This window comes from Chelonus insularis, unplaced genomic scaffold (genome assembly GCF_013357705.1).
Source record: "Chelonus insularis isolate UGA/USDA-ARS -01 unplaced genomic scaffold, ASM1335770v1 contig_77_pilon, whole genome shotgun sequence".
NCBI classification, from domain to species: Eukaryota; Metazoa; Arthropoda; class Insecta; order Hymenoptera; family Braconidae; genus Chelonus; species Chelonus insularis.
Genome location: NW_023276746.1, coordinates 614,417 through 631,435, shown reverse-complemented (window position 1 = coordinate 631,435; position 17,019 = coordinate 614,417). Strand labels below are relative to the sequence as shown.

General features: G+C 30.0%; 1 protein-coding gene across 1 annotated transcript; it reads right to left on the bottom strand.

Annotated features, from left to right (window-relative positions):
• Positions 1 to 9,152: 9,152 nt before the first annotated feature.
• LOC118071366 (uncharacterized) lies at positions 9,153 to 16,639 on the bottom strand. Its single transcript, XM_035090491.1, has 2 exons — positions 15,816 to 16,639; positions 9,153 to 9,292 (listed from the first exon to the last, which is right to left on the bottom strand). The coding sequence occupies exons 1-2, from the start codon at positions 16,431 to 16,433 to the stop codon at positions 9,224 to 9,226; spliced, it is 687 nt and encodes a 228-aa protein (XP_034946382.1). The 5' UTR covers positions 16,434 to 16,639; the 3' UTR covers positions 9,153 to 9,223.
• Positions 16,640 to 17,019: the final 380 nt, after the last annotated feature.

The following is a 17,019-nucleotide window of genomic DNA, read 5'->3' as shown; positions in this document are numbered from 1 at the left end:
CCTAATTTACTTGGCTTTGGTCCTTTTTCTAAGAAAACATTATCTCCTATATGTAACTCCATAGGTTTCATTTTTCTGTCATAATATTTCTTTGACGTTTCTTTCGAATCTACTAGATTTTCATAAGCTAATTTACGTATGTTCATTAATCTTTCCACTAAATCTGTTATATAATTTTCATACGTTGGCAGACGATCTAAGTTATGCAGAGGTTCATTCGTCGGAACGCGCGCTATTTTTCCAAAAACAAGTTCATAAGGTGTAAATTTCGTACCTTCATGAACACTCGTATTATATGAGAACATGGCTAATTCTAACCACTCGTCCCATTCGTCATCTTTACGTGCGAATTGCTTTAAATATTCTCCCAACACATGGTGGGATCTCTCTAGAGAACCATTTGATTGTGGCCTAAACGCGGTTGTCTGCAACTTTTTTATTTTAAATCTTTTCATTATTCTTTGCATAAAAGCACTAATAAAATTACGACCTTGATCAGTCAATAAAACCTTCGGTGCTCCAAATACACAAATAAATCTTTTAATAAATGCATCCGCAACCGAAATCGCGGTCATATTTTCAAGTGGAATCGCGACACTATACTTCGATAATTGATCCTGAATTGTTAAAATATATTCTTTTCCTCGTGATGTAACTGGTAATGGACCTACTATGTCCATTGCAATTTTCTCAAACACTGTACCTGGAGTATCCGTAATAATCATTGGTTGCCTATTTTTAACACGAGTTAATTTTTTTAATTGACAATCTAAACATTGTTGTATTCGACGTTGCACGTCGCCCTTTAAATCTTCCCAATAATAATTATGCTTTAATCTATTATATGTTTTAGACACACCTTTATGACCACCAACGGGTGAAGAGTGTGCTTCCGCAAAAATTTTATCACGTTCATCCGGAGGAACGTGCCTAATAGTTCCTAAACAAATAATTACCTTTATATTTTCATTCTCAAAAATTTCTTTAATCATTGATAAAACATCATCCCAAGGAATATTTTCTATATACTTTGAATAAGCAACTGAAACTGTTTCAATATTCTTTTCTTTTAACATGACTTTTAAATTGACCAAACATCGTCCTAAATGACTTTTTACTCGAATTATAGATTCTCCTTTCGATTCACGAATTATACATGCAAAATGAACTTTTCGATTAACCTTGAACGAATAAATACTCCCTACTCTAGGAGCTTTAATTATAGACATTTTATTAAGGTCTTTTAATTTCTTAGAGCCCTCATCACAAGGATGTCCACTCTCATCAACAAAATAAACTAAATTATCCTTTCTATACTGAAATAATTCTTTCGATAAAATAATATTCGACCTGATTTTCTTAAATTTTTGTTCATCAACAGCTACATCCTCCAATGAATCATCCGATTCATTGTCCGACTCGACTTCAGACTCGGAGTCAGAATCATGAGGATTTCCAGAACCAGCAAATCTCGTATCATCATCACTAGAGATACCTTGAGTATTTACATTATCAGGTTCTTTAGAGTCTAACACCTTTTTCGGTGGCCTACCTCTTTTCTTGAGCATAGCTCCATCCGTGTTTACGACTCCTTTTCGCGGCCTACCCCTTTTCTTTTTGGGAGTAACATTGCCGTTTTCTTTTTCCTTTGACGATTTTTCTGATAAATCATTTAAATCACTGACTTTATTGTTCATTCGCAATTCGAGATCGGAGCAATCTTTCTTTTCATTTCCTACTTTTGCTTGAGCACGAGTAGTAACATTTACAACTTCTACCGGATTTCGCGACAATGCATCCGCGTTCAAATTAATTTTTCCCGGTTTATATACAACATCATAATCATATTCTGCTAATTTTAAACGCCATTTAAGAACTCTTGCGTTTGCTTCTTTTGCAGCTTGAAACCAGATCAATGGTTTATGATCAGTAACTAACGTAAATTTATGCCCATAGATGTAAGGCCTAAAATTTTTAACAGCCTGAACAATAGCCAAAGCTTCTTTTTCATATGTATCATATTTCAACTCAGCGCCTCTTAACGCTCTGGAATAATAAGCAATAGGTTTATCTTTACCTATTTCCCCTTGAGATAAAACTGCACCAACAGCAATGCCTGAAGCATCTGTTGTAATTATGAATGGTTTTGAAAAATCTGGATATTGTAATACTGGAGCTCTACATAAAGCTTCCTTTAATATCTCGAAAGCACTCTGTGCTTCTTGAGACCATTTAAAATCTCTATTCTTTTCTAATAAACGCGTTAATGGTTTTGCAATTTTTGAAAAATTCTTAATAAATCTTCTGTAATATCCAGTTAAACCCAGAAAAGCTCTAATATTTTTTTGCGTTTTCGGTACCGGAAATTTTTTAACCGCATCTAATTTTGATGGATCAGGTTTTAACCCTTTATTACTAATAATATGACCCAGATAATTTACTTCACTGCGTAAAAATTCACATTTATCTGGTTGCAATTGCAAATTAGCTTTACGTAAACGTTGCATTAAATCATCAATTCTTTTTCCATGCTCATCCAAATTTTTCGCGAAAACTACAATATCATCTAAATAAACAAACATCGATATACCTTGCAACCCAGTCAAAACCGTATCCATTAACCTTTGGAACGTTGCTGGTGCGTTTTTTAACCCGAACGGCATACGTTTAAACTCCCAATGTCCTTGTGGAGTTGAAAACGCCGTCTTATGGCTATCTTTTGGATCCATCTTAATCTGATGATATCCGGAAGCTAAATCAAACACAGAGAAATACATTGAACCTCCTAATTGATCAAGAATATCAGTAATATTTGGTAATGGATAAGCGTCAGTAATAGTTCTTTCATTTAATTTTCTGTAATCTATAACGACTCGCCATCTTTTATTACCTTGCGAATCTGGTTTCTTAGGCACGATCCAAACTGGACTATTATAAGGAGACTCAGAAGGCCCAATAATGCCTGTGTCGAGTTCCTCCTTAATTTGTTTTTCAATTTCTGTCTTCAAAAACTGAGGTGTACGATATTGTTTCACTGTTATAGGAATATCTGAAGTAGTCGGTATTTTATGATTGTATACATCTGTTGACCCTAGTGGTTCATCTGGAATATGAAACCGATCTGCATATTTTTTTAAAAATTTTTCAACATGTTTTCTTTCTTCTTCGCCTAAATGGCTTAATCTCAATAACTTTATAATTTTTTTAAATCTTTTATCATTTTCAAAATTTTCAACAATTGACAAAATTTTTTCCACATTAAAATCTTTAAAATTTAGTTTATTAAAATCTGATTGAATTTCAATTTCACAATTTCTGTTCAAACAGTCTTCTTGATCAATTTTAGGATCATGTAAATTCTCTACTGACTGTATAAATAAAGTAGGAATTTTCAATCCCACTTCATTTTCAGTCGTATTAAAAACTTGCATATAAGCACGACCATCATTAACACGTACTAAACAGTCTCCCAAAAATACGCCTTTACACGCTTTTAATCTTGGGACATAACCTTCGACAATATTTTTATTTTTAACTTTTACGAAAAAGGTTGACTCACTACGAGGGGGAATATACATCACTCCATCCTCGACTCTATTAGCTTTTTTAAATGGGTATTTAACATTATCTACTTTCATTACTTTATTTTTATAATCAATTTTTACCCCATGAGTTGCGAAAAATCGAGATCCTACGAGACCTGCATACGGAATACCTAAAGTATCAGGAATCACATGACATACAGTCTCTTTATTAAATAATTTAACTTTTACTCTTCCGAGTGTCTTTATTGGTACATTTGCAATACCGTGCAATTCAACAATTTTACTTTTATCAATTGTCGTCGGATCATTTACATAGCTAAATTTAAGTAAGTTCGGCGAAGCTCCTGAATCTATCATCATAATTACATCTTTATTTTTATTTGTTTTGCCTACAATAATATACGGTAGATCGTCTAAATTTTCTAATTTCACGCTCATGATTAGTACTCGTTTTCGGTTTCCTCCTCGAAAGTCAATGTCACTGGACGCTTTTGAAGTGCCTCTGACCCCGCGCCCATCTGGCGAGACACATTCGAGTTTTCCTGTTCGTCGTATTTTTTAGCTTTAAGACGGAAACAAGTGGAAATGTCGTGACCAGATTTTTTACAAAATTTACAAGATTTACTTTGATTACTTTCATTCGAATGATTAATTAATCGACACGTTTTAGCAATATGACCATTTTTTTCACAAATTTGACATTTTACGTTTGATGAAACTCTATTTGGATTTTTAAAACAATTTTTAGCAGTATGTCCAGTTTTATTACAAAGCTGACAATTTCCTCTTGAATTATTATTATCTTTCTCTCGACAATTTTTCTTTATATGACCAGGTTTATTACATGAATGACAAATAATCTTTGGTTTCTCTTGACTATTATTATTTAAACTTTTGTCTTTATCGTTATTTAGTTTATTAGTTACAAATTTAACGGGTTTATTTTTACCTTCATTTTTATTTTCTTTAGTTTTTATACTATTTGGGTCTTTACGAATTTCTTTTCGCGCAATTAATCGTCTTTCTATTTCTATTGCCTTTTCTAAGGCCTCAGTGACGTTGTCACATCGAGACATTCGTTGATCTATTTCATTTCTTAAATTTTGAACAAAACATTGAGCTACGGCTTTATCAGTATTATCCTTATAGATTTGAATTTCATTCGGAATAGCAGTCGGATTATTTGATTTGAAACATTCTACTATTTCTTTTGCTTTTTTCCGTAATCTATTAACAAAGTCTACTACTAATTCATCATCTTTTTGAAACATTCTTCCTAGTTCACCTTGCAACTGAAAAAGTGTTTTAGAAGGAACATAAACTTTTTTAAGATCTCTTAAGAGTTCATTTACAGTGCTATATGTTATTTTATTTAATGCATCTTTAACTGAAGGAGATAATTTACTACCAAAAATTAATTTAGTGAGATTTGATTCTACTTGCTCTGGTAACATACATTTTGCTTCCTCACAACAATTTGAAAAATCAATTAATTCTTCTGGTTTGCCCGTAAATATAGGAATGCATATTAACGCGTCTTTGAGAGATATATTTTGATTATCAGACATTTTCCTTTGTTCCGTCATATTTATATCTAAATTTTCCGTCTCTACGTGAGCTTGAGTTTGATTTATCGTTTCGTCACTATTATCACTCTCGTCAGATGTAACGAGTTCACTCGATTCTGATATTTTTGTTAAATCACCGATACCCGAATCAACAAACTTGAAACTTTTAGGTCTAGTAGGCGGAGCTAAACCTTCAGGATATAGTGGGTCACCGGTACTTCTCAACGAATAACCTTTTTTATTATTATTAGATGATCCAGAATTATCAGACATTTAAACTATTTCTCCATAGAAGATCATTGCAATCCCGGACGAGCCCCCAAAAATTGTCATGTAATTTTGCTCTTTAAAGGTGTCAATATGTAAACCATATGCTTAACCTTAGAGACTTTAAGTTCCTCTTTTTAGTCCTAGCCTTTCGACCAATAGACAGGGATGAGGGGATCTTCGATAGAGAAAGTAAAAATGTGTGATTTATATAAAAAACAATAACAAAATTTTATTGAATGAAAATTATTGAAAAATTATAACAACAATTTAAACGTTACCAACAGATGATTTCTTTTACTCTGGTCGAGATGAATTACAATTAATTGGTCCTCAGTCGATGTTCCAGTCAGCGCAATTATTCACTTTTTCTCGCGAATTAATTTAAATATCAATTTAAAAATAATTTGACGATCAAATAAACTTCATGCAAAAATTTACAAACTTTGAAGTATTATCAATACAATACTCAAGACTTATGATTTCAAGAGATGTTCCACGACGATCTGATCTCGATCTTACTTTTTCGACAACTGACTGATGCATCAAACCTTACGTATTTATTTAGTCGAATGTGACATAATTAGAAGTCCCTTGCTTCAGGCGCGCACAAGTCCCTTCGCATGGTCTTTTCCCTTTTTGAAAAAGCTTAACGCTCTTCTTATGTCACGTACTCTTTTTTTAGAGTTTTATTGCTTTTCGCCACGTGGGTTTTCCAAAAGCAATAAAATATCTAAAAAATGACTTCCTCAACTATTCTTCGAAATCCTTTCTATTTTAACGAAATCTTAGGAAAACTCAAAAAAAAAAATAACTTGAGTAATAATCGTTAACCTCAATCCTTAAGTTTATCGCTATTCATTTTTAGCTTTTCTTAAAATATATTTTAAATAATTATATGAAATAATTAAAAATACATTTAGACATTACATTTCATTGTTTGTTACAAATGTATGAAAATTTTATTTATTTATATTTTAAATATTTATTGAAATTCAAAGTTTTAACGGATCATTACTATTTTTTAACAATTATTTATAATAAATTAAACGTATTAGAAACAATATTTATTTGTTATAAATCGTATTACGACATTAAAACCAGTATTTAATTGAAATTTCTCAAAATTTTTAATTTTCTAAAAATTCTGATGGTATAATAAGCAAAGTTGATTCATTATTGCCTTCTACTTCATTCACCCTAAAATTTTTTGTGATAAAAAAGAAACAATTACATCGAATTTATTTTTCCGAATCTTCGTCATTACACTATCATTCAAATTAAATGACTTTTAATAATAAGACTTTATCGAAGCATGAAATTTAGATTATATTATAAATATTAAAACCAATTAATAAGTAACAACCTCGCCCAATTTTTGGTAGCTATGTTTATAGTGTCCTAAAATGTATTCAATTTTTTTTTTATAGTTGGCGCACATTTTTCTTTAGCCCAGAAGGAGGAGGCTGTTTTTGATAAGATTTCACGATTTTTCGTACATATCAACTGAAAATGAATATTAAAAAAATAAAAATTTATTTATAAAATACTTGAATTATTTGTATATTCACGCTAAAGCAAGAATAACTTGTTACCAACTTTATAATCCGTTAGTGAGAGAACTTCATAGCAATCAAAAATCCTGATCACCAACTTAATAACAGAAACGTATGATTTCTCCAGGAATAAACTTTCATTTCACCCAATTTTTGCGCAACGAAATTTTTTCAATTTCGTATATTATGAATGAAGCAATAATGATGCATAATAGTATGTTTAATCAGAAGCTGATAATTGTTTTCTTTACGAATTCTTGATTTCAGTCCATGATTATGTTAGAATAAGGAAAATATTTTAATTTCAAAAAGTATAACCTGCAAAAATCATTTTATAACTTGTATCTTATCATGGTAATGCCTTGACGTATCATGACGTAAGGTCAAAATGGAGGCAATTTATGCTTGACGCATAAATTCTCTGTATGAAATATTTTATAGTTATTTAAAGCTGTTTTCGAGCAAGTAAACATTTTATTCTAATATTTCCTGAAAAACTTGAACTAAGTAGAGAGAGAGAAGGAAGGAAGGAGTAGAGTCTACTTAGAAATTGTGAATCAAGGAATTACAGGAGTCTGACTACAATAATAGAGAACACATAAAACTAAATTAGTTTGGATCATTAAAAATTTTGCTTGATTATTGTTATTATGTCAATTACTATACGGAAAGAAGAATTGAGTAAATATTACCGAATTACACAATGTAATCATGGCACACACTTTCTAACAATAAAACAGTAAAAATCATTGTAAGTAACTATAGAGTCAGTAAATATTCGTTGATTTATTTGGAGAACAAAAAATAACATTCACCCGGCAGAATAAAATTTATTCTAAAAGACAGTATAATTTACTTTTCCACTTTGTAAAAATCCCTGTCTAGCAGCGTAAATTTTATTCCCTTAATATTAATCAGTGAATACTGTAGTAGAAATTCTGTCGAGGGGCTTTCTAACGCTCGAAATCTCTCGAAAGCGACTTTAAAGACAAATCAAGGGACTGTCCAGGGTCTTGGAATTTCTTCGATAATTTCTCGATTTCTATTGGTAAATGAGGAATTTTTTGAAATATTAACTTCAACCATGACAATACTTCTTTGGCAAATTACCGTATTTGAACAATTAACTTAGAAAATTAATTAAAAAATATTTATACGATAAATAGGTGGGTAGAATAATAAGTGGGTTAAATATGACGTCACCCATTTGATTTGTCAACTTGTATCTTTTCTACTTTCTGGCCTCAATTTTGATAAAAGTTATATTTTTTCATTCGAGAACATTTAACTTCCGAATAAGAAGAAATTAGGTTCGTATTTAGAATTACACTGCAAATCCAAGTTGTAGACACTTTTAAAACGCTAAGCCTCATCAATGTTAGATGTCATAAACACACTATAGATTTTTCACACACTACGAAACGTTTAAAAAGTGTCTACAAATCGTGCATAGTTTGTTAATGGGCATTTTACATTGAACACATTTTACGCGTGTTATTTTAACACGTTTGTGAAATCCTGGGATTTGCGGTGTAATGTAACTTCGATTCTTTGATTGTTACAGATCTACAATCCTGAAAGTGATGCTAGAGAAGTAACAGTGGAACTTCTCGAATAACTAATTTCGATTTTTCTTTATTTTTTAAGTGGAATTATTCCACCACATCGTATTATTCTGTTTGCTTTACGCATCACGTGATATTTCTCGAAAAACGAAACAAGAGTTCCATTGTAATAGCGTCTTACACTGGTCATGACAGAAAAAAGAAAGAGAGAGAAACGAGATTTAGCGCGAGTAACTAAAAATTACCTTCAATCTAATAAATTGCGTGCTCCAAAAAGAGAATTAAAATTAATTCACGGTCATTAGTAATTAATTTAATTAGCATTAATATTAATTAGATTATTTTTAATTGAATTAAAACAATTTTCACAAATTAATTAAATTTTTTTAATAATGTCCAAATTATTTATAACACTCCGTTAGTTTTACAATCATTATAAAATTGTAATTTTACAGGAAACTTAACTCTAATTAGTTAAGTTTTTACTAAAACGAATAATTCAATAATTATAATAATAATTAAATAATGAGAAATTTTATAACACGTATTGTGTTTTATCTTAATTATAGTGAAAAGGCTTGAGCTAATTATGATGATAAATATTTCACATCTTCGTGTGAGTTATATGAATTTAAGTTATTATTAACTTTACTCCCATTTATTGTATTTCATTTTCTTATAGAAGCAAAACATTGACGTACTTAAAATTACTTACCGAATATTCAATAAGAAATACTGAAAATGCTGATTGAATTATTAATAAGGGATGAACAAGAAAATGTAGTACTCACCTGAAACATAAAACATTAAAAAATTAGTAATTGAAATATACTTAGATAACTATGAAATAAATTAATTTATTTAAAATTTTATTTAGTGAAAAAATAGTAAGAGAGCACTTCTTAAAATTGGTTGTAACAATTATATATAAATATACAAAATTAAGGGATGTAAGTAATTTTGCTGAAATAAATTAATAAAATTTTATGAGATCATGTTAATAAACATACGCAGTACTATTTTCTATCAATATCAATCCATTTTTCCTCAACAAGTATTTGTTAACTATTCGGATTATAAAAGTTTCTTTTTCGATCACCGCCTATTTTTTACCAGCAAAACATATTTAATAAACAAACTATACATGTTTTGTAGACACTTTTTACACACTTTAAATGTGTAAAAAATATATGGCATCAAATACTGAGCATACTTAGTGTATTGAAAGCATCTAGTGCAGTGTGCTTTTAGATTAGACCATCATTGGTTGCCATGTCGATGATGGTCCAATGTAAATTTTCAAAATGAAATATCTCCTATCAATGAGTTGATATCAAAAATCTTCCAAAAAACATTATTGAATTCTTGTTCTGAAAATATTCGAATGACAAGCGATTAATTAATTCAATTAAAACGCCACGTGATAATTGAACATCGTTAATTGTGAATAATTATCACAGCTAGTTGGGTTTCAACACAACTTGAAGAGAATTTGGCATACCTAGTAACTCTACAACACGTTTATACTATAAGTATGGGCTTCATTAAAAATTCTCTAAAAATTTTCCATTTTACATTCTGTTCCTCAGTTTTTCAATGTTATGTCGGTCTTTCTTCGTCAATGTTTAATGTTTGCCGTCGGCATATTCTGTTACGTGGACTCTGATAGTGATATCACAATCCGACAAATGGCTGCAGGCATTTTTTAATTTGAAATGAAGAGAAATCGAGGGGAGAAAAACGCAAAAAAATGAAAAATTCCGACACGTTTTGGCTTTGTGATAGAAAAGAATGCGTTGCAAGAAATTACTTTCATTTCGGTCGTTTCGGATGTAAAAAGAAAGAATAGATAATTAAAATATGACAAGTTTAAACTCTTAAGGAGTCATATTCGAAATAATTGCTGACGAAAGATAAGTTTAATTTTGAAAGATTTTTTTTATATTAATCGATTTTTGTGATGAAATTATTGAAGAATAAAATTAAGTTAGGTAAGTAAACTTTATTTAGTGAAGGATCAGCAGATTAGAAGAAGCTTTACACCTCTTCATTACTTCCAAATTGATCAGAAAACTTTGAAGAAGATTCAAGAATTATCATAAAGTTTTAAAAAAAATTAAAGCAATAATTAATATTTTGAGAGAAATTGGAATTCTTTACTTCTTTCAAGAAAAAACAATTAACTTTTCTTTTCATGGGCATCAAACGTTCTATTGTTTGATAAATATTCATTTGGATAAGAAAAGAACAGACAGAACAATTTACACTTTTCTAATAAGCACGACTTAACAATGCGCTTATGAATATTTAACTAGTAGTAAGTATCACACGACAGTACACGACCTGCTAATACCACGTTCCATAATTAATCAGTCGGAAAGATAGACAGAGATCGATAGGAGAATTAGAATTCATTGACAGACCGTCAGTAATCAATCCTCATACTTGAAAGTTTGAAAAAAAAAGCTGCATAAAATACAATAAAGCTTGGAAAGACTAACTCTACAAAATGAAGCGAAGAAATTGAATGAAAAAAGAAGAAGATTTTAAAAACTCTAACAAGCTTCAACAAAGTTTCATTTCAACTTTGACTTTTTTGATGATCTATATAATATGTAAGTAATCTCTTGGATTTATCAAAGTATTATTAGAGACGATTTTTTCCTTCCTTGACTCATAAAGTCTTCTAATATTCGCTTTCTATACATATACCTCATGCTTCTCTCAAGGATACAAACTGATTGAAAATAGAAAACCGCAGTCCGGCGCAGATTGTTTTCTCTGTACACCGTACACGGTACAACTATAGATGTAGTCTTGGGCCAATTGAAACTATTTTGTTTTAATTATAAAAATCTGGCGTCAAGAAAATAAAAACAAAGACAAAAAAAAAGTACCAATAATTTTAAACTTCGAAACTTAAATCTCTTTTATATTTGAAGTATCTAAATACTGCAAAACCAAGTTGTAGAAATTAAACACTTAAAAGTGTTTGCAATGTTAAACATCATAAACGAACTATAACAATTTTGTAATCGACTTTTAAACATTTTTTGCCGGTTACCAAAATGCTATAGTTTGTTTATGGTGTCCAGCATCGTAAACACTTAAGTGTTTAATTATTAAACACTTTAAACGTTTTGTTATGATTTATTTTTCTTTAATAAACGTTGACTAGATTTTACTAATTATTTAATGTTCATTTCGCTACACTTAACAATAAATGAGAGAGTGGTGTAAAAAATACATACAATATGATACGGGGTAGTAAATATCTGAATTAGACTCTCTTCCGGTGAACCTTAACCACATTTTTTAAACAAAAGACAACTTGATAAGATGAGAAGTCGAACCTGGATCCTTCCAGCCACGCGCTACGCTGTAGCTTAGTAACCAAATCAACGAGAGACTGACGGCAGATTTAGATATAAACCGACCTACGTTTGTAATTTACGTATATATCTGTCGTGTTTCTGAAGCAGATAGACCTACGATTGTCGTCAGCAAATTTAACGTTAGACAATAAATGCCAATCTGATGCAGAATGTAAACAGTCGGGCGTAAGTCGGACGAAAATTCTTACGTCAGGGTTGGCTATTAGGGTACTTTACCACTTGAGCTATTCTAGACTTGTATCAATATTTTCACTTATTGTACTAGGTATTATCATACCACTGCCCAATCAGAACAAGCCTTTTATATTTATCTATATGACAACGATTCACATATTGTAAAAAATCATGTTTAATTGAAGTAAGATTCACTAATAGTTAAGATAGAATTTTAACCATAAATATAACATGTTAACTTTAAATAAATCCTATTTTTAGTGCAATTGATTGTATGATCGTTGAAAATAATGATCGAAAAGATGACATTTTTCGATGTCGTTAGTTAATGTCTAAAAGAAGTCTGAAAAAAACATATTTCGGAATAGAAAAATAGAACGGTTAGTAAAACAGTTGTTTCTATTTTCCAGCCAGAAAACAAAAATTTTCTCAGCCTATTTGACATCTTTTTGAAGTTAACGATTAGTTTTTCCAAAATTCATCCAAAAGATGTCTATATCGATGAATTTTCAGATAATTCAAATAATATTTAAAATATGTCTGAAAAGGTGTCTATTAGACAACTGATCGTCTTCATTCAAGTCGTTTACTTAGAAACTGATTTTACCGATGGATTGTGGTTCATTTTTTGTAAAATTTTATTCTTATAAGAGTAAAATTATAAGAGTATTTTACTTTTAAAATTTTAAATGTCTATTGGACAACTGTTTGGTTTTCTTTCAGACATTTAAATAGACATCTTTTTGGATATCTTTAAGACAACTTTCAGAATATCCAATAGGAATTTGATATCTTCCTATCTGAGTTCAAAAGATGTCTTCTGAATAGCTTTTTTCTAGTTGGGTCTAGTTTTCTTCTAGTCTAGTCTAATTAAAATATCGATGGATTTGGTTTTCGTCGACACGTTCTAGACATCTTTCCGACATCTACAAGACATCATGTAAATTAGTGTACAAGACAAAATTAAGCGAGACATAGAAGTTGATTTCGAGACCTAAAAGTAACCTTTCAGACATCTTGCGGAGAAAGAGATCGTTTTAACTGAATAATAAAGACATCTTTTAGATAACATATTCTTCTTGGGATGTGGCCTTTCTTCTATTCATATTTCCATTTTCCCTCTCACTTCCCAATTAATTAATGAATTAACAATTCTGAATTGTGATATTCTGGAACTCGATACCCTCATCCAGACATTTTCCTACTGAGTGGTTCTCTGTATTTCACTTCCTGACTCCAAATTTAAATAAGGAAAGCATGTTCAACCTCCTCATTAATCCATTTGATCATCTATACTTGGAATAGAGTATTTAAATCATTTGGTTACTTAGTTTAAAGCTCTGTAGTAAATACTCATACGTGTCTCATTCTTTTTTTTAAAATGACAGAATTTACATATAAAGTACACAAAGAGAATTTTTTCACTAAATGAAAGTGCGAAAATGACAAAAGCACATTTCGAAATTTAGAAGTAAAAATATTTCTGTTCCACAGTGAATTTTGGATTGTCGTAAGTAATTTTCACTTATCCTAAGTAATTATTTCACTGAGACACAGCTTAAGTATCAAATTTATTTACAAGAACTTAAAATTTACTATCGAACAGAAATGTCTTTACTTATAAATTTCGAAACGTTGACTTGTCACTTTTTGCACTTACTTTTAGTGAAAAAATTCTCTCTGTGTACTAGGTAGCCTTCGGGTGTGTTTTTCTCGACTATTTCTGAATATTATATTTGAGTATTTTACAGATACATGGAGAGAATTTTAACACTAACCGCACTGAGACAAGAATTTACTTCATACAAAAATATTTCATTCGATCATTAACATCGAAATTTCAAATAGTGGCAATGAAATATTTCTTCGAAATTATGAATATTTGATTAAAATCATTTTATTTACTCAAATGAAAAAAATGTGTGTTTGATAACACTAGTATCACTGTAAATTTTAGTGTTTTATTTTAAAATATGAAAAGTGTTTTAATATGATGTCACCCGTTTAATTAACATTGTCTCTATTTTAAAACGTTTTCAAGTGTTTTAAAATCGAGACAATGTTAATCAAATAGTACCGTCACATAATATACATAGACAAAAAATCCGGAAGTAAAAATATCCGCAGCTGAAATATTTAATAATGGAATAAACTTTTAGATTTGCAACATTCAGATTTTCAACCAAGTTATAAAAATATTTTATTTCAATTCATAATGATAAATACATATATTTTCCAAATAATACCACGTAACATATATATATAACTTGCATATATACTTGGGGCTGAGCCTCCAGACCCCCTAGAGCTAGGACTTCGCCCCTCGACCCCGGAAAAGAAACCAACCCTGCAAGATGGTAATTATTAATTTATAGAAACCGTGCAAGTATATTCTGGGGCTTTGCCCCTGGACCCTACCACCCCCACCCCGTGCAAGTACAAGGAATTAATTTCAAACTAATAACATTCATTATTTTTTGTAGCCAGATATTTTATCACCAGGATATTTTTTGCGGATATTTTGTCCACGGACAACAATTCGTCCTACCAATCAAATGAATGAAGTCATATTAAAACACTAAAATTTATAGTAATTAGATTAAATAAAATATTATCTTGAGAATACCTCAAGTTTCTTTTATTAATTAAATAGAAAATTTTTTCATTTAACGGAATTTTGTTCTTAGTGCGTAAGTAAAAAAAATGACAAGTATATTTGTTAAATAATAGAAGTACACGTAATTCTATCCAACAGTGAATTTTGAGTTGTCATGAGTAATTATTTGACTAAAAGACCTCACTAGTATCAAGTTTACTTACAAGAACTCAAAATTCAGTATTGGATAGAAGCATATGTATTTCTAAACTTCAAAACGTACAGTTGTTATTTTTTAATATTTACATTTAGTTCAAAAATTATCTTCGTGACGTGTACCCCCATAGTATACTGTTGCTTTGAAAAAATAATATCGAAATCCATTTTTCCAAGGTTCGCTTCCCCCTCCTCACTTTCTAGATATTTGATCATGGTTGTAAGAGATTAAGGATGTATGACACTTTTATAAATTTCATTTTTAAAGCTTTAATTTGAGATATGTAATACAGTAAATAATACTTTATTGGTTTTCATTAAAAAAAATATACCGTTTCTGATATATTTTATGGAACAATTGAACTTAATGATCTCATTAAACGGCGTGTTATTTGTACCGGAAGTATGTGAAATTGGAAGCAAATTATAAAATTACTATGTTTTATCTATTTTTATGGAAAAAAATATACTTCTAGAAAATTTGAATATTTTTGTATTTATTTATGGTGTAATATAATATATATAATAGGTGTTACTGAGTTTATTTTTCTAAAATTAGATAAAAACTTTGGCAAAATGGAATAATGGGTGGTCCAACATGTTGAATGCGATGCTGACATTAGTTATATGGAAACTTTTATGTATAATAATAAATTATAAATCAGTACAATTTAAATTATTACTAATTAATCGTTAGTTAAAATTCAAAAAAGAATTTAGGTACGCATAATTTTAAAAAAAACCTATTTAAAAATTTTTTACATGTACTGCGGGATTTGACTAGACATACATCTTTAATCACTATCTCATTCTGCTTCGAAAAACTAAAACACTACTCTAACACACCCTAGAAAAGACACTACATAGTATATAACAAATTAAACTCCATATATACATTTTTTATGTTCATTTTTTATACCAACAAAAACTTACAGCCAATTTTTTCAACGTCGATGGGCTGAAAACTGAAATTTGTCGTTGCTTTTTGATGAGTTTACTAAGTCTTTGGGTCCTCTGCGCACATGTAAGAGTTTCTCTGCTTTCCACAGGTTCCTCATCAGCATCATCGTCTTCTCCACTGCCATCACCATCATCATGTTCAACAACACCACTTATATCCATTGGTGGACTGTGTCTGGGTGTCACTGTACTCAATGGTACGAATTTAGTTATCAATGTTTCACTACGAACACTCCAAGTAGAGCTTCCGTATTTTTTTAAATTCATCAAATCACCAATGCTTCCACGAACTTGACTACTCGACAGTTGTAAATTAGTCCTAGACAAAGCTGGCGATTGGGGCAATGATTCAGAACATTTTTCCGTTGATCCAATAATATTAGGCAATAAAATTTTTGTCTGAAGTTTATCTAAATCAGACAGTGATGATCCTCTTCGTATTTTAGTATTTTTACAAATCACTCGTTCTCTTGGTTTATCAGCCTTGTCTCGGCTTAAACTCCGAGATGATATCGACGATTTTACGGCAAATAAACCAGCTTTCAGTGGAAACAAGAGTGCCCACTCGGTAGATTTCTCTCTACAATGCATTTTTACAGCTTTTTTGTTTCAGTCCTAGTAAATCCTCTTTTTTCTACTATTTTTTATTTCTTTTCTTTATCGATCAAATTGCCATAAATATTGTGAATTGGTTGTGATGAACCTCAGCTAACTTCATTGTGAAGAGCTTCTGTTTTTCTTCATTATTTCAAGTTCTTTAGTATAAAAACAAAAAAAAAAAAACTTTGAATAAGCCCTCTTTTTTTCTTCTTTAAATTAAATTCCTTTTTTATTTTTATAATTTATTTTTTCACTCAACTCTTTTTTAAAACTTATTCCAGAATAAAATATTTTCATTCTCTTGTTTTATTCCATCAAATAAAAAAATTTAAATCTGATTATTATTTAACCACTTTTTTTTCAGCTATTCTACGTCAAACCACTTATCAAAAATATTTTTAATGAATACTAAATGACTTAAAACTATAATAAATCACTGTTCTTTTATATTAAAAAACTTTGAAAAAATCTTTATTTAACTTCCAAACAAATAAACTTTTGCTTAGCTTTTATTCCAAACTTCTTCTTTAATGTATTCTTTTCGTAAACAATTTTTTGCTGTCATATTTTTCATTGT